Consider the following 23,339-nt stretch of genomic DNA (forward strand, 5'->3'; position numbering starts at 1 on the left):
CCGTCTGTCGGGGCGTCTTACTTCACAGTTTTCCTCATCGCCGCCACAAAGATTCCGAGAAGATGATGAGAAGCGACGCGGATGAGTCACTGATGCTTTTTCACGGTTGAAACAAAACAGTTGAAACAAAAGACATACACATGCCTCCTACCCCACTCCACCACCCCCTGGTGGTAGTTCCGACAATAAACAAGTCCACCGACAGTCTTGATGAAGAGGAAGTGGCAACAGATGGATGCGCCGTTTCCCAGATTGAGAGGGACTGATGGTGTTTACCGCCACACCACTGCTTTGTTTTCGCAGGCAGGACATCTCTCACACACACACACACACACACACACACACACACACTCTCAGGGCTACACGCTGTCCGACAGGGACACTGATTGCTCACTAATTAGCTATTTGCTACCGCGTTCTAATTGACGGCGAAGCGACTTTGGAGCCGCTGCCCCCGACGACACCTGATTGAATTCCAAAGTTAGCCGGCTAACGCTAATTTGCTTGTAATTTGTTGTGTCTTGCCATCTCCCTTGTACACTCGGAGGCAATCACTGAGGCGGCGTCCACCCCCCGGACTCCCTCCCGCCTCCCACTGCTCGTGAGTCCTCGGCTCAAGCGGCTCCCGAATTAACGGGCGGCGAGGAGAGTCGCCCTCTAATAACCGCTACCTGCTCCGCTTCCACCTCCACCGCCATGCCCACTTCTCGCATCATCTGCCTCCTCCTTCTAGTTTGTTTGTTTTCTGGCTAGCGCCTTCTATATGAATGAAGTGAATGGGCCTTTGACTGTCTCCCGCAAGCTAACATTGCTAACGTATCCTGCCGGTTATGCAGGACAACATGTTGACACAACACACTGAGAATGATGGAGGTGGAGGTGATGATGATGATGATGATGATGATGATGAGGTACAATCATGGTGATGATGGTACAATCATGGTGTTGTCATGACACTCTTTTGGCCACTATGTGAAACTGGCTCCCGAGCCGATCCCAGTAACATTGGCAATGAGATCGGAAGAATTCCGACTTCTGTCTGGAATACAATCATCTCCATACCACCGCCACAGCACCCCCACGTTTTCCATCCTGGCACTGCGGTTTGGTCTCTCAGCCACGGCTCGTTTCCAGGTTGTACTCCGGCTCTGCCGAAGGATGTTTATTTTTAATAGCTACTGAAAGAGCGAAGAGTCCCGACCGTTTTCCTCTTTAATTTCCCAGTAGGTTTAGCATCTCCTCGCTGTCATGCTCTTATTTTTTCTTTTCCTCTTTCCATGTGTTAAATTTAAATATGACATTAAAACTAACAAGCAGACTCCTCCTCCTCCTCGCATCCCGGCGAGCGGTTGGTCAGCCGTACCCCGGAATTTCATTTCCCAGAGGCCTTTGCTCCAGCGGCGGCGGCTGATTGACGGCGAAGGGAAAAAAAGCCGAGGCGACGGTTCGCTCATCGCTCCTGTCCTCGCTTTAATGGACGATCTGTCTCTGCTTCCTCTGCCCTGCAGGTGCGTCGGGCCCAGACTGCAGGATTGTGTCGGGATGATGGACAGGTGAGTGTGTGTGTGTATGTGTGTGTGTGTCCAGACTAAACAGGAAGTGGTGCTCTGCACATTTCCTCCGAGGGGACGCAACTAAAAAAATGTGCAAGTGGAGTCCAGACAGCAGCAGCTGCAGCTGTTTTTTTTTTCTTTACAGAATCACGACTGTTGTGGGTTTTGTGGCCACGGCCGCATCAGGCTGCAGAGAAAAAAAAACTGCAGGTCAAACAGGACGTGGTCACATCATCACTCAGGGAGGCTTTTCAAAATAAAGCTGTTGGTGTCAGTCATTAGCCAAATGAATAAATACATAAAAATAGAATCAACAATCTTAACAATCTGAGCACAAGAGGAATTGTACTGGACTGGACTGTACTGCACATTATACTCAGACCAGCTCAGAAGCGAGATCCGGGGCTCCTGAGAAAACATCCGGGGCTTGAGCCCAAGTAGCCACCCCCAAGATCCGCCACTGGGTGGGAGGAACCTGGTGGAAGGAAGGTGGAGGAACTCCCAGGTGTCCGGGGACTCCTCCCTCTTCCTCCCCCACCTCCTCTTCTTCCTTTTCTTCTTTTTTCCTTCTCCTCTCTTCCATTCCTCCCCCTCCTCCTCCACTTCCAACTTCTCATTCTCTTCTTCTTTTCCCTTCTCCTCCTCCTCTTCTTCTTTCCCTTCTCCCCTTCTTCTTCCTCCACCTCCTTCTCCTCTCCTTCTTTTTCTTCATCTCCATCTTTATTGCTGCCTTCTGTCTTTACTCCGGCCAGCAGATTTCTCCGTTATGCAGCAATTCTTTCTATTTAAACCCTTCTCTTCTCTTTCTTTCGCTCTTTCTCTATATACACACACACACACACACATACTCACACACACACGGTTTCCCGGCCTATCTTCCCCCGGTCAGCCTAACGACTGCAAACCGCAGCATTACTATTCGCCACATGCTTGCATGTCTCATTACGTCTGCGGCTGCTCGCTCGCTCCACTCGGTCGCTTGCTCGTTCGCTCGCTCGTTCGCTCAGCCTCTTTGTAAATTTCAAGCCTGCCTCCGTTTTAAGTTCACCGCAATCGATCTGTGGCCACCGCCCTCCGTCGCTCCTACACCCGTCTTCCATTAGCTGCTAATGGCCAGGCAGGCTAACAATTGGGGGACGTCAGGAAGCAGGTGTGGCTTTTTTTTAGGTGGCGTTAAAAATAAATAAAAATAAATAATAATGATGATAATTTGGGCTTCGAGCGAAGCAACGACGGCACTCACTCAAACTGTTGTTTGACCGTCACTCAGAAAGTCTGGAATCATCTAGAAAACAAACAAACAAAAAAAAACACCTGCGTTTGCATCAGTTTGTTGCCTGCTGCTGCAACGGCGAGAAACCAAGCTGCGTTCAAGAGAGAAAAAACCTCAAGAAAAACAACGTTGATCAGATGAAATTAGCCGCCCGCAGTCAGAGGAGGTTCAGTCCAGTGAGGATCAGAGTGATCAGGCGTCATTCCTGTCTCCTCTTCCTCCTCCCTCTCCTACTCTTCTTCCTCCTCTTCCTTGTCGTCGACGTCCTCTCCCTCCTCCTCCCTCTCCTCCTCATCCTCCTTCTCCCCCTTCTACTCCTCCTTCTTCTCCTCCTCCTCCTCCTTCCCATTGACCCCTGCCCCTTTTCTCCTCCTCCTTCTTTTCCTCCTCCTCTTCTTCCTCCTCCTTTGTGTCTGTGTCTCAGCTTGTCTTTGGCTTCAGTTTAGGGCTAGGAAGGAAATATCTAAAATATCTAGTGTGAGTTTTGTTGAACTGTAGGAGACTAAAGTTGCCCTCAGAGTTTAAAGTAGCATTGCAGATGTGCCGCAGAGCAAGAGCCGAATCTTCTTCTTTTTCTTCTTGTCCTTCTTCTTCTTCTTCGTCTCTCTTTCACTGAAATGTTTGAATGTTTAAGTGCTGTTTTCAAGCATTTATTTCTCGCAGTTGAAGAAATTCAAACCCTTTTTTTTCCTTTTGCCTCAAAAGTTCACAAGCAGCACATTAGCCTGAAGCTAAAGATAAAGCTATTTAAAGCCACACTTAAAGTTGAAGAAGTGCAGCTTTAGCAGAGTCATTAATGCTGAACTTTTTTCGAGTGTTTTTTTTTTTTTCAGATGATGTTGATGTTTCTCCTTCTTTGGACAGGATGCCGCTGATCGCGGCCGGTATCATCGGCGGCCTCTTCATCGTGGTCATCCTGGCACTCAGCGTGGCCGTGTATGTCCGCCGCAAGAGCATCAAGAAGAAGAGGGCGCTGCGGCGCTTCCTGGAGACGGAGGTGAGGAACCGCCAATCGATTTCAAACAGGAAGCGCTTTGCGTTTCTCTCTCCGGAGTCCGTTTAGCAGAGGGGTAGCCGAACACAATGAAGCATTCGGTCATAAATTAGTAACAGCTCACCCTTGTGGTAATCATCAACAAATAACTGGCGGCGTAATTACCTCTATCGATCCCCACCACCCCGAAGAAAACACATCCTGCTACGGAAACATGATTTTTTTTTTTTCTCTAAAAAACAAAAGAAAAGCAAACTGGCTAATTGCAGTTAGACATGCCCACTCCTGCTTCTCTTTTGTGTGGGAAAAAACAACAACAACAACAACAACAAATGAATGGGATGCACTTTACCAAATTGGAAACCGTTTTCGAAAAAGCGAAAACGGAACCTTGAATCATGGAACCTTGGGCCAAGCGGCGCAACAGGCACCGGGAATTTAGTGGTTTTAGTCCAAAATAAAACCAAAAAAAAGAAAAGGGATGCGGCCTTGGGGAGGCACCGTCTCTGAAAGCATCAGTAAACAGGACGGACGCGCTTGTTATTCACTGGATGGTTTCTGGTTTTTACCGAGGCTGCTTGTCAGCCCGGATTAGTCCGCGGGCTCCGAGGGAGGAGGAGGGCGGAGGCGGGCGAAGGAGGGCGGAGCCTCGGCCCTGCCACTCCCATCTGTTTTAATCAAGCTCCCGGGGAAGGCGGGTCCACTGTCGGGTCCAAGACCAGGAAAATAAAGTCATCCCACTAGGTCAGGGCCACTCCCACAAGGCACATCGGGGAATAAACAGGCTTCAACTTTATTTTTTCCTGCAGTGCCCTTTTCTGGCCACTAGATGCCACAGAATCTCACTCACCAGGCCCTTTAAATAAAAATTGAAGTCAAACTACAGGTTTTAATTTGACTCCTGGAGTCTAAACACGCATCGTGCCAAGTTACGCCAACCTCGACCTTTGACCCTGACTCATTCGCAACTGTTGGTGGCACCAGATGTGCCGGGACTCCTCAAGGGGGCAGCGTAGTGATGACAGGATTGCGAATAATAGAATGGGGAGAGGTTGGGGAAGGACGAAGCGGACGGGGCGTTTGTGACGAAATGGGATGAAAAATAAAAGGAGTGTGCCTGAAAAAAACAAGAAAATACATATATATGTATATATATATATATATATATATATATATATATATATATATATATATGTATATATATATATATATATATATATATATAAATAATAAAACCTTTATGATTTCTTTCAACCCAGACGCTCATAGCCACCGATTTAAGGAGAGAGTTTCAACTCTGATCTGCCTTATTAAATGAGGGCCGGCATCAAAATGCAGCAGCTGATCCTGCAAAACACCTCTGATTATGCAGACGCTGGGATTCATGAAAAAAAAATTGGATTTAGAGATAAAAAAGAAGCAACTATTTTTTTGTCGGCCCAAATGATAAAAATAACACATTCACCTCTCGGTTGTTGGAAACAGCAGGAGAGGGGGGACGAGGCATTATCTTTGAATACCTGCGGAGGATTCTCAAAGTGTTCTGAGCCGCTCTTCTCAAATTCACACATTCAGCCTCCTGGATGGGAATTTATTTTTAAAGCGCCGCGGCTGAAAGAGACAGAGAGAGAAAACTCGACTCTGGCGGCTAATGAAATGCGGCTGCCGGATGCGCCCGAGTCGACCATCACGAGCCACATAAATGAATAAAAGCTGGGATTTACGCGGCTCAAATCAAATGGAACACTCGTTTGTTCGTTTGTTTGCCTTTAATTTTTCCTTTTCCTCTGTTGGGTTTTTGGGGTTTGTTTTGAGTTTTTTTTTTTTTTTTTTTTTTAACTGCAGCTGGAACCCAAAGAGCAGCAATGATTAAACTTTTTTTTTTTTCCCATGAAAATGCTTCAATGTTTTCTTTAAAAAAAAAAAAATGGGATGTGGGGGCACAAGGCATGATATATGAATAAAGGAGTGAGTCGTTCCAATCTTCAGCTGGAGCGTTTCAGCACTGCAGCCGCTGTACAGCTCCTGCAGCAGAAGCCAGAATTTGGAAGCTTTGTTTCAAAAAAAAATTGTGCCTTTTTTTGTTGATTTTTTTCACTAAATTTTGGCTGTCGGAAAACAACGGAACGTTTCTCAATCCAACTGGTGACACTTTTCTCTCTTGGCTCATTTGTGTGACTCACTAGGACGAGAGTAGAAAAAAAAAACTGGTGACGTGGGATCAAACTTAATGTGAGACGTGAGTCACTGATACTGAAAAACTGTTTTCCGTGCACGCACGCACACACACACACACACACACACACACACACAACCACACACACACACACACGAGCAGTGCTGATATTTAAAGATCTGCTTCTCCTCACCTGCTTTCAGTCACACACACACACACATGCACGCACGGACTCACGCACGCAGCAAAAACAAACAGCGCCTCCTATGAGCGGTGGTGCATTAGGCAGGACCCCCCGTAGAGACGCTTTTTCTCCACTGGGGGAGCCTTGTTTACTAATTCAATCCAACAATAATCCCGTCAATGTATTCCAGCCTGAGGCTCCCACACGCCGCTTATTTGTCCAATGAAACCTCCAAATCCTCAGCACCGCTGCTACCACGGCGCACAGGAAGCTCAATTGGCAAACAGCGAGCCGCGTTTATTAGCCGCTAAATAAATTGTGTGTGTGTGTCTGTGTCTGTGTGTGTGTGTGTGTGTGTGAAGAGAAGCGAGTAGATTTTGTGCGTCTTATTTAACACAACTCTCCTCTGCTGTCGTCAGCCGGTCGGTCCGGACCGCTGCTCGTGAAGCAATAACAGCTCGAGCCCGGCGCCATCTGCTGCTCACTGCCGCGACGGGGTCCCCCAGAACTCCCCGAACCCGTCCCTATCCCAGGACTCCCAGAACCATCTACTCCCACAACCCCTCCCTTTCCCATAACCCCTCCCACTCCCACAATTGTCAGAACTCCCAGAACCTCGCCCACTACCAGAATCCCACATCAGAACTCCCAGAACCCGTCCCTATCCCAGGACTCCCGGAACCATCTACTCCCACAACCCCTCACATTCCCATAACCCCTCCCACTCCCACAATTGTCAGAACTCCCAGAACCCCACCCACTCTCAGAACCATCCACTCCCAGAACTCCCAGAAACCCTCCCAAACCAAGAACCCCTCCCACTCCCAGAACCTCTCCCACTTCCAGAACTCCCAGATCCCCAGCCGCTCTCAGAATCGGCCACTCCCAGACCCTCCCACTTCCAGAAACACAACCACTCTCACGCTGCCGTAACTCCTCCCACTCTCAGAGCCCCACCCACTCCCAGCATCCCTCATGAATGTCCACTGTGCAGTTGATACAGCACCCCCACATGTCCCGGTACTGGTCAACACAACTGCATTCGCCTGCCACCACATCAACGTACAGATGCTATTCAGCTAGCTCCCTTTAGCCCGGTGTTTAGCTTGCTGTCCTCTGGCAGGCAAAAGGCCTCACATGCCGGGCCAGCAGAGGGAGCTGTTTCCCCTGCGAGCACTATCATTCTCCCAAAAGATCAGAGTCAATAACATGCAGGAGTGGAAAATTTGGATCTTTGTCGTTTCTTTTTAAGAGGATGGAGGAAAATTTGCGTCTATTTAAAACTGATGCGTCCTGATTTAGATTTTTTGCCGTCAATATTTCAGCCGTGGGGGAAGTTGTTTACCTAAAGCAGAGCTGAGACTCTGTCCACACGCTTAATTATTAAAACTCTGCAAAAAAAAAAAAAGCCTTATTAATGCAATATCTTCCTCTTCCGGTGCTCCTTTTATTTCATTTTTCTTTCCTCCCTGAGAACTCTCTCCCCCCAGCTGATTCAGGGTTTCTTTTTCTTTTTTTCACCCCAGCCTTCTGAAGGGGGGAAATACTCGGAGAGAGAATTTTCAAAGAGTTTGGAGAATTTTGGTTAGTTGGGGTTGATGATGATGATGATGATGAGCGGGTTCCCTTGGCCTAAAAAAAAGTGACCTGACGAAGCGAGAGTGAATTTAATTGCTGCTAAAAAGTGTTTTTATTTTATTTTATTTTATTTTGTGGTTTTTCTTTATTATTGCATTGTGTTTTTCACCCTTTACGTTTGCTCAATTGCTAAACACTAAATTCACAGCTTGAAGGGTTCTTCCGCTGTTCTTTAGAATAGAAAAATGATTCAAAATTTAAAGTTGATTGAGATTCTGCGGTTCCGCATTTCCCACTCAGAGTCGGGGAAGGGGAGGAGTTAATTCTTAACAAACTGAGAATCCGTCAGAAGGATGCTAGCTCTGGGGGGGAAGGGGTGGATCGTTCGGGCCCTTTCTTTCTTTTTTATTTCTTTCTTTCCATTGTCTTTTCCCACCTTTTCAAAAAGGAAAATGAGTTTTTTTCTGGAGGGCCACAATTGGCTTAACGGGCAGCGGAGATGAAGGTTTTTCCGATGTCTGGGGCCGTATTACACCATCACTCACCTCCCCGCCCCCCTGCCTCCCTCCCTCCCTCCCCCACTCACCCCCTTCACCCCCTCCCCTCCGATATTTATGCCTCCGCTAACTCACTTCCCGCCAGTTAGCCCCGGCCACACTCGCCAACACCGCCCATTAAAACCCGGCGTGTCACCGCCAAGCTGCAGGCAATGTCACCCCTCCCTCCTCCTCCTCTCTCCCCACCTCCCCCCTCCTCCTCTTTCCCTCTCGGAACGCTAGCCGCCCCCCTAACCCCCCTCCCCCTCCTTTTTTGTGCTGATGGTTTTTTATGTGTCACATTTAGCGGGCGGCCGCGCTGATCTACCGTCTCATTATTTTGTTTGATGGCGGCGGCCGCGCCGGGTGATTATGCTGCTGATAAACCGCAGCCAATGAGGGGCCTCGTTAAGACGCGTATTGATCAGCCGCATTGACTTTCCCCCCCACCTGTGTGTGTGCGAGTGTGTGTGTGTCATACAATTCGATATGTGCTCGGTGTGCGTTTGATTGTGTTATGAGCGACAAATCTGCATGTGTTGTCAATATTTGCGAGGAGCGCGAGTGGCCGTGTGCGCGCGCGTGTTTGTGTGTGTGTGTGTGTGTGTGTGTGTGTGTGTGTGTGTGTGTGTGTGTGTGTGTGTGTGTGTCTGTTGCTCACAAGCTCGAGCTGGACGTCCTGGTCCAGCTGCTGCTCAGTGTCAGCTGTCCCTGGCGCGCGCGCGCGCGCACACACACACACTAACACACACACACACACTCATACACACACTCGCCATAACCTTGAATTGGAATTGTTTTCTGTGTGCACATCTGGTGGGCTGCGACTTTTTTTTCTTCCTTTTTTTGTGTCTCTCTGCCGGCCATGATAGCAGCTGACACCAGACGGGGTTGTTCAGTGTGTGGGCTTCTGCTGCTGCCGCTGCTGCTGCTTTGGATGCTGCCAGCTTTGGCGGCGGCAACTCACACACATTCACACACACACACACACACACACACACCTAAATTATTTGCCTCCCATAAAGGTGCCGCAGATAAAAAAAACCAGCGTCAGGACTATCAGGGAGGGACAGCAGATGATTTCTGGCCCGTCTGGTTGCCTTCTTTTCGGCTTCCGACTCGTGTGACCAAAGAGGTGTGAAGTGTTTTGACACGAAGGGCGCACAACTGAGGCATACACACACATACACACACATTGTGGGCCAACCAGAGGGCGACTCACTGGCCCTCACAGTCTTGAAGAAAAAGAATCTCTGAGTTGTTCTCAGTCGGACGGTCAGAGTCAGAGCGAGCCAATCAGCAGCCTCCTCTGGCTGCACCACCAATGATACCAAGTCTGATAGGCAGGTTTTTGTTTTGGGTTTTTTCTTTTTATGTACTTCTGGGTCTGTCCCGGACGTTTGTGGATGACTTCAGGTCGATTCAACAAGGTGAATCGCTGTGTGTGTGTGTGTTTTTCCGCCTCCCACCAGCTGGTGGAGCCACTCACCCCCAGTGGAACGGCCCCCAACCAGGCTCAGCTCAGGATCCTGAAAGAGACGGAGCTGAAGAGGGTGAAGATCCTGGGCTCGGGCGCCTTCGGGACCGTCTACAAGGTGTGCATTTGCACGTGTGTCTGTGTTTGTGTGTGTGTGTGTGTCTGTGTGTCTGTGTTATTTATTCACAGCACCCTGACCATCTGCATCAACATCCCTAAATCAAAGCAGCAGCCGTGAGTCGATCTCCACAGCAACAGAGACGCCGATTGGTGGAGGGCCACTAATGGGGGCGTGTCCTGGTCGGCTCTTCTTTTACTTTTTGTTGGTGTTGTTGTTGTTGCTCAGGGTATCTGGGTCCCTGAGGGTGAGACGGTGAAGATCCCCGTGGCCATCAAGATCCTCATCGAGGCCACGGGTCCCAAGGCCAACGTGGAGTTCATGGACGTGAGTATCGGCACTGGCTGCTGCCACTTCCTGGTCTGGCGAGAAGCTCCTCCCACCTCCATCCTTCCATCCTCCCCCTGGGACTGAAGATCTTCCACTTCAGACAGTAAATGGTCTCGTATTGAGCCAGCCTCTATTAAAATAGCTGCTGCCTGTTTATGAGGCCGGCCATTATTGGAATTCAGGGCCGGCGGTGAAACAAGAAGAGGAGGTGGAGGAGGAGGTGGAGGAGAGGGGAGGAGCTTGTCTTTATGATACCTTCTCCTCCTCCTCATGCATGAAGCGGTGCATTAAAAAACCCTTAAACTTTCTTTTTTTATTTTACATGCTGGACTCCAGTGGAGCTGAACGACACTATTAATTAGCCCAGAAAAAAAAAAAATCCTATGTAAATATAAACAGCATGGTTATTAGCCCTGTGTTTGTGCACAGTCCATCATTTCACTAGATTCCAGTTTTTCACCTCTTTAGTTTCTAACAGAACCAAACTGGCAGCACGTTTAGCTCTCTTTTTGCAGCCTCCTGCTAGAACTGATGCTATTCTTATGGGATAGGGGCCGGATGGTCACTAAACAGGGTGAGGTCTCTTTGTGACATCAGCGAGGGATGGTTGAGAATGAGAGTCTTACCGCGGCAGGAAACACACAACTCCTCTTCCGCTTGACGTGTCCCTGGCGCCGGGTGCTGGCAGGTGGGGCCGCTGCCGCCGAGCCCCCCCTCCTCTCTCTCCCTCGCCACTCCCCTCTCTCTCTTTCTCTCTCCCCCCTCAGCGGGGGCGTCCCGCTCCGTCCAGAGCCAATATTCGCTGTCTGCCGCTTTGTTAAACAGCAATCTAAAGGCAGACTCACGCCTCGCCACTGGGAAACTGTCCACTGGAGGGCCGGCGGCTGCCAATACACTCCAAAAAACACGCGCGCAGAGACACACACACACACACACACACACACAGATGGAACAGGCAGCCGTGCACTTTACCAAAAGGCTCCCCAGGGGGGCGCCGGGCCTCTCATGTCCAAGCCGCAGAGTGTGAGTGAGTGTGTATGTGCGTGCGTGCGTGCATGCGTGCGTGAATGCGTGTATTTTTTTCCACAAATACAGCGCAGCAGTTCATTATGCGACTTGCAAAATTCTGACGCCTCTAATTTTGCGTGTTTTGATGCAAACACACATCTCTGACAGCACGCCCGTGTATGTGTGTGTGAGTGTGTGCGTTTTTGTGCGAGTGAGACTTGATAGGAACGGAGGGTCAGCCGGCAGTAATGGAGGTCAGCGCTCAGGGAGATGAGAGAGAAACCAGCACGCACACACACACACACACACGCACACACACGCACACACACGCACACACACACACACACACACACACACACACACGCACACACACGCACACACACGCACACACACACACACACACGCACACACACACACACACACACACACACACACACACACACACGGCGGGAGTTCTCTGAACATTTGCACCGGGAGCAGGAAGCGAAGAACAAGAGTTTAGCTCGACACAGTTTACGACCGGCGGCTCTTTCGGGGATCAGAGAGTGAGAACAAAAACACTTTATTCTCCTCGCTGTAACACACACACACACACACACACACACACACACACACACACACACTGACTTCCTCCCGCACTGTTCTACTTCCTGCCACCTTGGTCCTGTCGAGCCACGTTCACAGCCAGCTGGGTTGCTGCGACCGCTTCAATGCCTTTGGTGTAAGGTGGAAACTTATATCATTTTTCTACTGTTCTTGTTGCTGATCAACAACAGCGTCGCACAATCAGCACCACAATGACGTTTCTGAGGCCGACCTGGTGCAGCTTCCTCAGTTTCAGCTGGTTTTACCATGAAGTAGCGTAGCAGTCGCTCTGGCTCCGCCCCCTCCTTCTGCTCCTCGTACCGTTGAGGACGGATTCACTCGCACCTGCTCGCCTCCCTTATTCCCCCCCAAACCCTCCCACCTGAATGAGGCTGAAGAGGCGTCTCATTGGTCGCCCATTCGTCCTCCAGCAGGGCTGAAGTGTTTCTTCTTCTTCTTCTCCTCCTCCGACTCCCAACTGTCACCTGCCGCTCGCCAAGAGCGAAGAAGAAGAAGACGGAGAAGGACGTTGAGGGTTTTTTTTTTTTGTTTTTTTTTTAAACAGAAGAGGCTCATTACGCAGCGGCTCTGCATTAAACATGCAACCGTTGATTAGCCAACATTTACAGTGCAGTGCTGAAATATTGATGAGCCTGAGATGTGTTTGTGCAGCTTTGAAGATGGTCGTTGTCGCTGCTGCAGGATTTTTTTTTTTTTTTTTTTTTTTTTTTTAGCTAACCCCGCCGTGACTTGACGTCTGTCGGAGGGCGAGGGGGGGGCAGTCTTACACCCCTTTCCTCACCCCTGTTTTACAGGAAGTGGTTCCACCGTTCAAAAATCTCCAGTGACGTTTTCTAACCCGCAACACCATCCTGAAGTTTCACAGTCAAGTGAAGAAGAAGAAGAAGAAGAAGAAGAAGAAGAAGAAGAAGAAGAAGAGGAAGAGGAAGAGGAAGAGGAAGGTAGAAGAAGAAGAAGAAGAAGATTTTGATTTTTACAATCACATTTATTTACAAAATACAGACTAAAAAATTATGCACCTTTTCCTAACATAAATAAATGATTAAAAAAATATATAATAATGAACAATAAACACAAAATCAAAACCAAGCCAAAAGATACAAACCATTCAAAAAAAAAAGAAATAAAATAAATACATTAAATAAATACATAAATAGACAAATAAAAATAAAACACAAACACAAATCAAAAGCCAAAAAAAAAAAGAAACATTCAATCTTTGAGTGCATCAGAAAAAAATAACTCATTGTTTAAAATAGCACAAAGTGTTTTTGAAAGCATCAAGGTCATTTTAAAAATAGAAAACTCGAGGTAGATTCGGGAACGCAGGTTACGGCGCCACACCATTGTTGCATCATCACTACCGAGACATTCTATTTTATTTCTCCTTGAGATGTAAATTGCCATTTTCCCTTCTCCAATAATAAAATTTAAAAGTTGCCACATTTCTTTGTTTTTTTGCTGTAGCCCGTACCATAAATAGAATTTGTGATTGTAAAATTCTGATTAAAAGAACTAAAAACATTTGTTAAAACAATAAAAAATGCAGTGAGTCTAAAACAATCAATAAAAATGTGAAAAAACGTTTCGCTGGAGTTGCAGAAGGGGCACTGGTTGGACACAGCGGGGTTAATGATGGAAATAAAAGTGTTGGAGGCAATGGCCCCATGCAGGATCCGCCACTGAAGATCTCCTGTTCTTTTCTTCAGAGGCGGCTTGTACAGGACCCTCCAGTGAGGTGTACCGTCCAGTCTTTTACTCCAAGTACACGTTGTCCTTTTCCCAGAGTCTTGTGATTAAAAACTTGGACGCACACTTTGTAGAGGTCCTTCTTTTTAGTGGACCGAAGGGATGTGGTCTTCAGTAGAGGGCCTTCGGTCTCAAGGCGAGGGGTGATTTTTAAAGCCGGGAAGGGTTCTGTGGCGTCTGGCTCTGTGCCTGACTCCAGCTGCACGATGAGACTTAGGGGATAGTCTCTCCCTCCACAGCTGGAGCAGTCTCTATGTCATCCTGGTGGACTGGAGGCCCAGCACACGTCCCACAGTCTGGTGGTCGCCAAGGGTCGGTCCTGCCGCTCGGACCAGGCGCTGCAAGTCCACGGTTTTTGTCCTGAGCAGAGCAGCCGTCAGCCCGGGCGTCGCACCACTGGAAATGTCTAATCTGGCTCCATGAATCAGCGGTTCTTTTAAAAGCCAGAGCAGAGAATCGGAGGTGTTTTTTTCTTTGCTGCTTCTAAAAAAAGGCCCATACTTTAAAAACACTTTGATAAAAAGGAGGAATCCCATTTAACTTTAAAAAATTGGAATCTATTAAAAACAGAGCAGTATCCAGTCCCAGTTGACTCACCTCTCTGAAGATGCATCTGGCCACACCCCTCCACACCAGGTTTGTTGGACCAGTCAGGAAGCGTTGGAGAAACTGCAGCCTGAAAGCTGCAGTCCTGCTGGCCAGGTGGATGAGGCCCTGTCCCCCCTCCTCTCTCTGTAAAAACTGCACCCCCTGTGGCACCCAATGCTTTTCATCCCAAAAAAAATCTATTACTTTTTCTTGGATTCTAACCATAAGTCCAGTTGTCTACCATGGACCTGCCGGGTACACAGTAGGTCTGGTCCCGGGGGATGACCTGCTCCATGGCTCTTCCCAGCCTGGAGGCCAACGTTTTGGACAGTATTTTATAGTCCACGCAGAGAAGGGACACCGGGCGCCAGTTCTTAATCTCCTGCAGTTGTCCTTTTTTAGGAAGGAGAGTCACCACTGCTCTTCGACAGGAGAGAGGGAGGGAACCGCTGTCCAAGCTTTGGTTCAGAACCTGGAGCAGGTCAGCTCCTAGAATGTCCCAGTACTCTTTATAAAATTCAACGGTGAGTCCGTCGATCCCCGGGGATCTCCGTCCCTGCATGCCCTTCAGGGCAGCCGTTAATTCCTCCAGCTGTAGAGGGCGGTCCAGCTGTGCATTGATGTCAGCCGACACCTGCGGTAGAGCTCTGAGAAAGTCTTCCTCCAGTTCAACGTCTTCCTCATACTCCAACGAGTAAAGCTGTGAGAAGAACTGTGTGGCTCTGATCTCCTGGGGCTCGGTCAGCTCCTGCCCGGTGTCCGTCAGCAGGCAGTGGATGGCCTTGTGCTGTCCGTTCTTCTTCTCCAGGCCGAAGAAGTAGCCAGAGGGAGCATCCATCTCCGAGATGTTCTGGATCCGGGACCGGACCAGCGCCCCCTGTACCCTTGAGTCCAGCAGGCTGGCTAAGGCCATCTTTTGGAGTTGAGGACTTCAATGTGTCCTCGATTTCCTGTAGAATAGCCAAGCGCTTCTAATTCCACTATTTCACTCTCCAGGTCTTTGATTGATCTACATGTATACTGTGTGACATTGAGAGTGTACTGCTGACAAAGTAGTTTAATTTGTACTTTTCCATGGTCCCACCACTGGCTAAGACTACTAAAATCAGATATTTGATTTTTAAAACCACACCAGAAAAATGTTAAAACTCCTTTAAAACCTTTATCTAAAATCAAAGCAGAATTAAAATGCCAGTAGGCGCTCTTTGGTAAAATATTTTTGAGTATGACATCACATAAAACCAGAGAGTGATCAGAAAACACTGATGGCACAATCCTACAATCTTTTAAACATTAAAATGACGCCGACCAGGTGTCAGGTGGGACCAGGTGTCCCACCTGACACCTGGTCCTCCTCCACACATCCACCAGGTCATGGGAGTAGACCAGCTGTTTCAGAGTGTGCTGGGAAGCTGGATGTGGCTCTGTGTGGTTGCGGTCTAAAAACTCATCTTCAGTACAATTAAAATCCCCGCCCAAAATTAAATAATCCTCCGAGCCGCAGCTGTTTAATTTATTATTAACAATTTCTAAGAACCTCTTCCTCTCTGCTCCATTGTTTGGTGCATACATGTTCATAAAACCAGATTAAAACTGTGGAGCTTGGCTTTGACCAGCAAGCATCTCCCCTTCACCACCTGCTCTACCTCCACTGAGGATGGGGAGAACCTCTTGGAGAGGAGGATGCCCACTCCTCCACTTGCTGTGGTGTTGTGGCTTAAAAACACCCTGCCCTCCCACTCCTTCTCCCAGCACCCCTCAATACTTGGGTCACTGTGGACCTCTTGAAGAAATAAAGTGTCCAAGTGCTTTCTTCTTGCTGTGTCCAACACAAGTGCCCTCTTTTTTGGTTCTCTGTCTCCATTCACATTGAGCGTTCCAATTTTTAAAACCTCCATGTTTGGGATTAAAAAATAAAAAGCTTAAAAATTAAAAAATAAAAACACAGATAAAAATAAAATCCCTGTCATCATTTTAAAAATGAATTTCTTTTCGGACTCGTATAAGGTGCTTTTTTAACCTGAAGGTTTCTTGCTCAGTTAAATCTGATGAAGTTTTGTTTTTTATTACATGTTTGGCAAACAGAAAAAAGGTGACTTTGTCAGGAAAGTGCATGTCAATGTTCAGGTTTTTAACTCCTTTTGTTTTTTGCAAAAAAACTTTTTATCATCTTTGGTGAATAAAAATGTTTTTCTCTATTAGCTAGAGGTGTTGTTAAAACTATTTGAGAGAGCGACAATTCGCTGCAGTCAGATATGGCGCCCTCACTGTCACTGCTGTCTTCAGCAGCAGCTCCAGCCCCCAGTCTACCAGTTTTCCCTCCCCCCTCATTTGACACTGTCTGTTTCCTTTTGCTGCGGCTCTGAGACGCAGCAGTTTTCCATTCTGGTGTTTCACCCAGACCATCAGTTTTTTCAGTCACACAAGAAGACCCACCACCAGTTTTCTCATCCACACCACCCAGTGCTTCAAACACACCTCCACCCACTATCATGTCCTCTGAAGGATATTTTTCTTTTCTTTTTCCCTCACCTGATTCTTCCACCTCACCCGTTTCCCTCACCTCACCTATCTCTCCCACCACACCCGCACCCAACTCTGCTACCTTCCCTGATTCCTCCACCTCACCTGTCTCCCTTACCTCATCTGCTTCCAACACCCCACCATTTTCCCTCACCTCACCTGATTCATTCACCTCACTTGTCTCCCTCACCACACCCGCACCCAGCTCCGCTACCTTCCCTGATTCCTCCACCTCACCTACTTCTAACCCCCCACCTGATCCCTCCACCAGCAACCCCCTCCACCAGCAACCTCACCCGTCTCCCCTCCCTGACTCCCTGACTCACCTGTCTCTCCCAACTCACCCTCTTCCATCTCCTCGACACCTCCACCTTTGTTCTCACCCACCTCCTGCTCCTTCGCTCCCTCGTCCCTACTCGGGCCAGCAGTCCCCCCTGTATCTCCGGAGTTTCTCCGTCGCGGAGCGGGGACGGGCTTTCCGCTCCGAGCTGCCGCAGCCGCGACTGCCGCACCGCCGACTGGACCTGTCACGTCACCCCGGTCTCCACCAGCAACTTTACCTGCTCCACCCTCTCTAAAAATAGGACCACAGCTCGGTTCATTCGGGCTGCCGACTTGACTGAGCTGTGTCCGATCCGCTCCCCGACGGCTAAAGCTACTTCCTCTACGTTGCATGAGGAGCCGGCACCTAGCTTGATGCCGTGCTTCCTCGACAGGGAGGAGAACCCTGCAGCCGCCATGACGGCGCACCTGGTCTCCTCCTCCCGACCAGACGGCGTCTGGCCGCAAAACACGACAAAACAAACACTAAAACTAAACTAACTCATACTAAAATAAACTACACAAATACACAAAAACAACCACCAAAGTGTAAAGAATAGAAAAGGTTATAGGTAGCGCAATCGCTTCCAATTTTCTCTCTCCCTCTCACGCTCCTTCCGCTCAGAAGAAGAAGAAGAAGAAGAAGAAAAAGAAGAAGAAGAAGAGTTACTGGACAAAACACCCACTGTGGGTATTTTGTGAAGACTGTTAAACTCCAGAATGGTTGTGCGGATTCCAACCAAAAGGTCACCGTAGCCTGTTAGGGAAATCATAGTTTATGGTGAACTGGCCCTGTAACAGACCAGGCTGCACGTCAATGTTCCTGTTTATTGAATTGATTCCTCTGGTGGAGATTTGAAGCCACTGACACATTTGTAATATTAAAATATTAATATCAAAATATAATATTTTTTAATATTAATATTTAAAGAAAATCACTTGCGTGACCAAACACGAGGTTAGGTTTTTCAAAACCTTTCTTCGTTCAAGTATCTCCCAGTTTTTGTGGTGTGAATTTTTTCTCGGGTGGAGTTACAAGTCAAACGGAAAAAAATCTTGAAATCTAAAAATTTAAAACTCCTCCGCAATCTGAGCCACCACCGATTATTGCGCTCATATTATTTTCTTTTCACAGCTGTTGATTATGCACAAATGCATACTTTCTAATTGGTCTCTCAATGGCAACCCTGTCTCTCTCTCTCTCTCTCTCTCTCTCTCTCTCTCTCTCTCTCTCTCTCTCTCTCTCTCTCTCTCTCTCTCTCACTTTTGGTAGTTGTGGTGAGGCGAACAGTACTACAGTACTACAGCACCCACGAGTGGGTGCTGTAGTATTTAAAAGTCATCAAGCAGCTCCGTCTGACGGTCGTAAAAGTTTACGGCCGGAACTAAAAGATGAGATCACACGAAGAGAAGAAAAAACACTACTACTACTACAGCAGCATCGGGCCCCCTGGTGGATTCTGAACATCGGTGCATGCAAACCAGGCAGTGACTTGAGCATCCTAGATAGAACAAAAAACATTGCAGCTGCCATAGAAAGAATGAAAAATAAATAAACGCATGAAAGGTCCAGCAAAAAAAGCAACGCATCAGTTTTAGCAGGAGGCTGCAATGCACAATTTGTTATTTTTGCAACCACCATCAAGCGCTCCTCTTAGTGCTGTCTCCGTCTGCCCCAGGAGGCCCTGATCATGGCCAGCATGGAGCACCCCCACCTGGTGCGGCTGCTGGGGGTGTGCCTGAGTCCCACCATCCAGCTGGTCACCCAGCTGATGCCCCACGGCTGCCTGCTGGACTACGTGCACGAGCACAAGGACAACATCGGCTCGCAGCTGCTGCTCAACTGGTGTGTGCAGATCGCCAAGGTAGGTGGCACTCTCGTGGGGTTTGGGGTTTTTGGGGCGCCCCCCAGAGGTGAATGCCGGACATGCTGGGTTTTTTTGAGGGAGTTATTTTTGTTTGCTTTGATGAATATTTTGATTTTGGGTTGTTTGAATGAATTTGCAGAGGGGTGGAGTTAGTGTCAACTGGTCTCAGCCTATCAGGGACCTAAGGAAAGACAGTTAACACTTAGTTAGTGGTCACTTTGTTATATTTTAGTGTATATTCAGCTTTTTGTTGTGTTTTTTTTAATAGATTCTGCAGTTTTGTCTGTCACAAATGTTTGACCATTTTTTTTTTAAAGAATCACATTAGGTGAGCAGCAGTCTAACAAACTAGTCGTTCCCTCACAACTTGAAAAAGCTAGCTTGAACCCAGGGGAAACACATCAGGCTTTACATTCGCAGGCTAAAGCTTAATCATTAAATCCAAATTCGACCAAATTCTTCCAAAAAGAATCAAATAATCTAACGTGCTGTGTAAAAGCGTCTTGCACCTCGTTTGAAAAGGTCTGATTTCCGTGGAGTCCCGTTATCTCCCGTCTCTGGGGAATTGATCCGTCCATCAGTCGTAGTTAAAGGCTCCCGATCCCACACTAACCCGGCCGCTGATGAGAGCTCGGATTCCATCGGGGGAGGGGATAGAGAGGCGAGGGTAAATTCGCAGCGGATGTCTTTAACCCTTTGGCCGCTTGCTCGTCCTGCCCCTGCCCTGCCCTCCACTCCCTCCCCCCCGGGCTGTGATGGATGAGCTCCCGGACCGCTGTTACTTAAGCGGGTACTTAATGGCGAAATTGGATTCGATTTCACGTGGCAGGAAGTGTCTGTTTCCTCTTGCTCCTCCTCCACCGCCGTTGCAACTGCCTGTGTGTTCAACATGTCCACAGGTAGAGTTCCTGAGGAGCTGGCGGCTGCCGCAGCAGCGGCAGCGGCGCCCAAGCAGAGAGATGATGATTGCGATTGATCGGTCCCTGAGCGAGGTGACGATGGATTGATTGCAAATTATCGCAGACCGATCGTTTCTTTTCACCATGGATTCAACGTATTCCGTCACAGCTTCACCTGACACCTCGTCGATGGTCTAGCAGTGGTCTCGGCTCCACCTATTGGGCAGTACCTGATAGTGCGTCCCACTGAGGCTAGCGGAAAACGCAATTTTGGGTGATTGCGCAAGTGCTTTTTTTTTTGCTTTTTTTGGGGGGGGGGTTTACCGCTAACCTGGTTTGCCTTGTTTGACTCCTCCCCCTCTGTTTACTGGAGTAAGGCCCTCTGGTGGGCCACCTTCCTCGCCAAGGTTGCCACTGCTGAGCTCTCAGTCCTGTATCCACTTTGCCCAAAGAGACATTCTCCAAAAATGTTTTCCACTCACGTGACTCGGAAGGACACACTCGTGTTGTTACTGTCTGGGTTAGCATGTGTTAATGTGTGTGCGTGTGTGCGTGTGCGCGTGTGTGTGTGTGTGTGTGTGCATGAGTAAACAACCTCCTTCACTCCTCAATCGACCGGCACCATGATACCCAGCGACCGCCGTCGTTCCTCCGCCAGCCAAAGAGGATCCTCTTCGCCTGGCGGAGGACGATAACAGTGATATTCCCTCTGTTCCTCACCACACTTTGAAGAACACGGACAAGTTGTGTGTGCGTGTGTGTGTGTGTGTGTGTGTGTGTGTGTGTGTGTGTGTGTGAGGACCAATCAAAAACAGTTTAGGTCCTGTGAAGTGTCTGTCAGGGTTGTTTCCTTGAGGAGTTTCACCTTCTCTTCCCCTCTGAGTGTTCAACAGGTGTATTTTAGCTCCCCCTGCTGCCCCCCCCCCACTTCCCCCCAATCTTCCTCTATTTCTTCACGGTTCCTCGCTTCTTTTTTTTTATTTTTATTGATCATTGTTTGTTGCATCCGTGGACCAACACGACAAAACATGCCGTATCATCTCCTGGGCTTCTTCGTGCTTTTATTTCTAAAGGGAAGCTCGTGTGGAGCTTCTGAAACTCCAACCGGAACCTTAAATATGCAGCCGCTCCCGGCTGTGTGTTTGGGAAAATGAAAACCAAACACAGTCCCGGAGACACGGAAGACTTCATGCCGTCGCAGCTGGATATGTTTATCTTTTTTGTGCTGCCTCAGCACTCGTCAGCTTCGCCGCCGCCACTACTGCTGCTTCTTCAGAGGAGGAGGAAGTAAAGAAAAATGTGACTCCTCATATGTAATCCAACGCTTCATTAGATCCTCCACGTGAAGGAAGTTGTGGAGGGGAGGGTGGTATCAGAGGTGCTGGTGGTGTGGCCACTGACCCGGGAGCCTTATTGATTCCGTTTGTGACATCACAAAGGGCCGCAGTTGGTTTGTTTTTTTCTCGAAACTGCGTGTTTCTAGCCTCGTTAAGAAGAGAGGGAAAGCTCTTATTGTTGGAGGAAAATTGTGTTTTTTCTTTTCAGTTTCCATCTAAAGATCTCCCCTTCTTCATCTTCCGCATTAGGGACCCTCATCAGGAAATCGCGTCACGGTGCCACAGCACAAACAGTAATAGACAGGGATGATGCACCGCGATCGCCACACACACACACACACACACACACACACACACAGTCTGTGTGTGTGTGTCACTGCTGATGCAACAGAACGTGTATGTGTGTGAGACGGGGGGCATTGGGGGAGCGGCGTAGGAGTCGCAGGAAGTCTTTCTAATTATCTGTGAGGATCAGCAGTGCTCAAGGATGCGTGAGGGGAGGGATTTAGCGGCGAGATCCACTGGGTAGGACGGCCTGATTGGATCGGTCACCTCTGCTTGCGCACGCACACACACACACACCGCTTCTCATCTTGACACCTGAAGACGAGGCTCATTAGACACGGTGGGGGTCCAGAGAGTCGGGGTGGGGGGACGGTGGCGGTGGTGGATGATGAATCATCCACCGCCGCCACCGTCCAGAAAAATGTCACTGTTAGAGCTTAAAACTTTATTTAAATGCTTTATTTCAATCAGGGATGAATCACAGCCTAGAAATAAAAAAATAAATAAAAAACTAAATAATTGAGAACAGAAACGCTTCTCCAGTCATTGTTTATTTGTTCATTATTCGTGATTTTAATTACTGGTAATTCTGAAAAATTCAGGTTGTCGTCAACGTAATCCGCAGCTTTGTGTGTCTTCGGTCCCACTGCATGGCTCAGGCATGGGCAATCTACAGCCCGGGGCCCAAATGCGGCCTGTTAAGCTTTTTAATCCTGCATGCCAAAACTGGAAATTATACTATAATCAGTAAGTTATAAAATAGCTGTATTTCATCCATTTTTTCATTATTTTAAGAATAATTTCAATAAAGAGCTAAATACTGTGGCGGTTTAAAGACACAGGAAGACTTTATCAATGTCAATTGATAAAAGGGGCCGAGTATTCGACCTTGAGGAACGCCACCTGTCCAACTCAGCTGTTTAGGTCCAAACTAGTTTGGCCCTGTACCGGAAAGAACTTAACCAGACAATCTGATTTTTAATATTCTTTTCAAGGATCGGCTCAGGTCAGAACCACCACCAAAGTAAAACAAACTCAGAAATAAATATTGTTTGTTAGTCAACGATGCTGCAAGAGAAACAGGCAAACATTTGTTTTGTGTGTGTGCGTGTGTGTGTGTGTGTGTGTGTGTGTGTGTGTGTGTGTGTTTTTCCCCGACTGGAACAATATCTCCTTTTTTTTCTCTTCATTTCATGAGTCGTCGGTTCAGGGGGGACATCCGACCTCTACCCCTTCAGCCCTGTCACTCCCCCGCCCCTGCGATAATTATCCGTGTAATTACTGACATCACGGCGAAGGGGTTTGCTAGCGACACAAAGACAGCGTGGAACCTCCTTCCATCCATCCTTCCATTCTTCCCTCGCTCGCCGCCTCGCTGTGCTCTTCACCTGCCTGCCGTCGCCGCCGCTTCAAACCTGTCATTAAAGTCCTCGGCAATCGGCTCTCGCCGGCACCGCCGCTAATTGATGCTTCGCCGACGCCCCACAGCCGCAAATGTCACCCTTTCTTTTCTCCTTTTTTCCACATTTTTCTTTTTTGTGTGTGCATTGCTCGCGGCTAATTGTGGATCTGATGGCGAAAAGAGTCGAAATTCTCAAACAGACGACTCGCGACTCGTCCGTCTCTAAACAGCAGTGGAAGCGGATCAGACGGATGCTCTCCTCGCTCCTACCTCATCCAGCTGCGGCAGCTGAACCCTCGAAAAAAGGAAAAATAAATAAAAAATTATTGACATTTGCACATGTTAATTTTCCAGCAAGCCGGCTTTTAATGCCTGCTTGGTGACATTTTGGAGGGATCTCTCCGTCCCTCCAGGGAGAGCAGATCATGGCAGCAGGACCCGGCTCACTTTTTATTTTATTATTTTATTTTTTGATGTGATTCCCTGTTTGGCGGAGGTAATTAAAAACGGAGGGAAGACGTCAAGCGGTGGCAG

At 48.2% G+C, this 23,339-nt stretch overlaps 1 protein-coding gene across 1 annotated transcript in view; it reads left to right on the forward strand.

Moving 5' to 3' along the window:
• The window catches only part of LOC142903146 (receptor tyrosine-protein kinase erbB-4), a 194,598-nt gene that overhangs the window by 150,054 nt on the left and 21,205 nt on the right, over positions 1–23,339 (forward strand). The window contains exons 16-20 of the mRNA XM_076048639.1: positions 1,509–1,553; positions 3,691–3,823; positions 9,767–9,889; positions 10,118–10,216; positions 18,694–18,879. Coding sequence (XP_075904754.1) covers positions 1,509–1,553; positions 3,691–3,823; positions 9,767–9,889; positions 10,118–10,216; positions 18,694–18,879 — 586 coding nt within the window. The remainder of the gene's footprint in view (positions 1–1,508; positions 1,554–3,690; positions 3,824–9,766; positions 9,890–10,117; positions 10,217–18,693; positions 18,880–23,339) is intronic.

The sequence above is a fragment of the Nelusetta ayraudi genome, unplaced genomic scaffold, assembly GCF_046127955.1.
Source record: "Nelusetta ayraudi isolate G7.1 ecotype Tasmania unplaced genomic scaffold, CSIRO-AGI_Nayr_v1 ptg000106l, whole genome shotgun sequence".
Taxonomy (NCBI): Eukaryota; Metazoa; Chordata; class Actinopteri; order Tetraodontiformes; family Monacanthidae; genus Nelusetta; species Nelusetta ayraudi.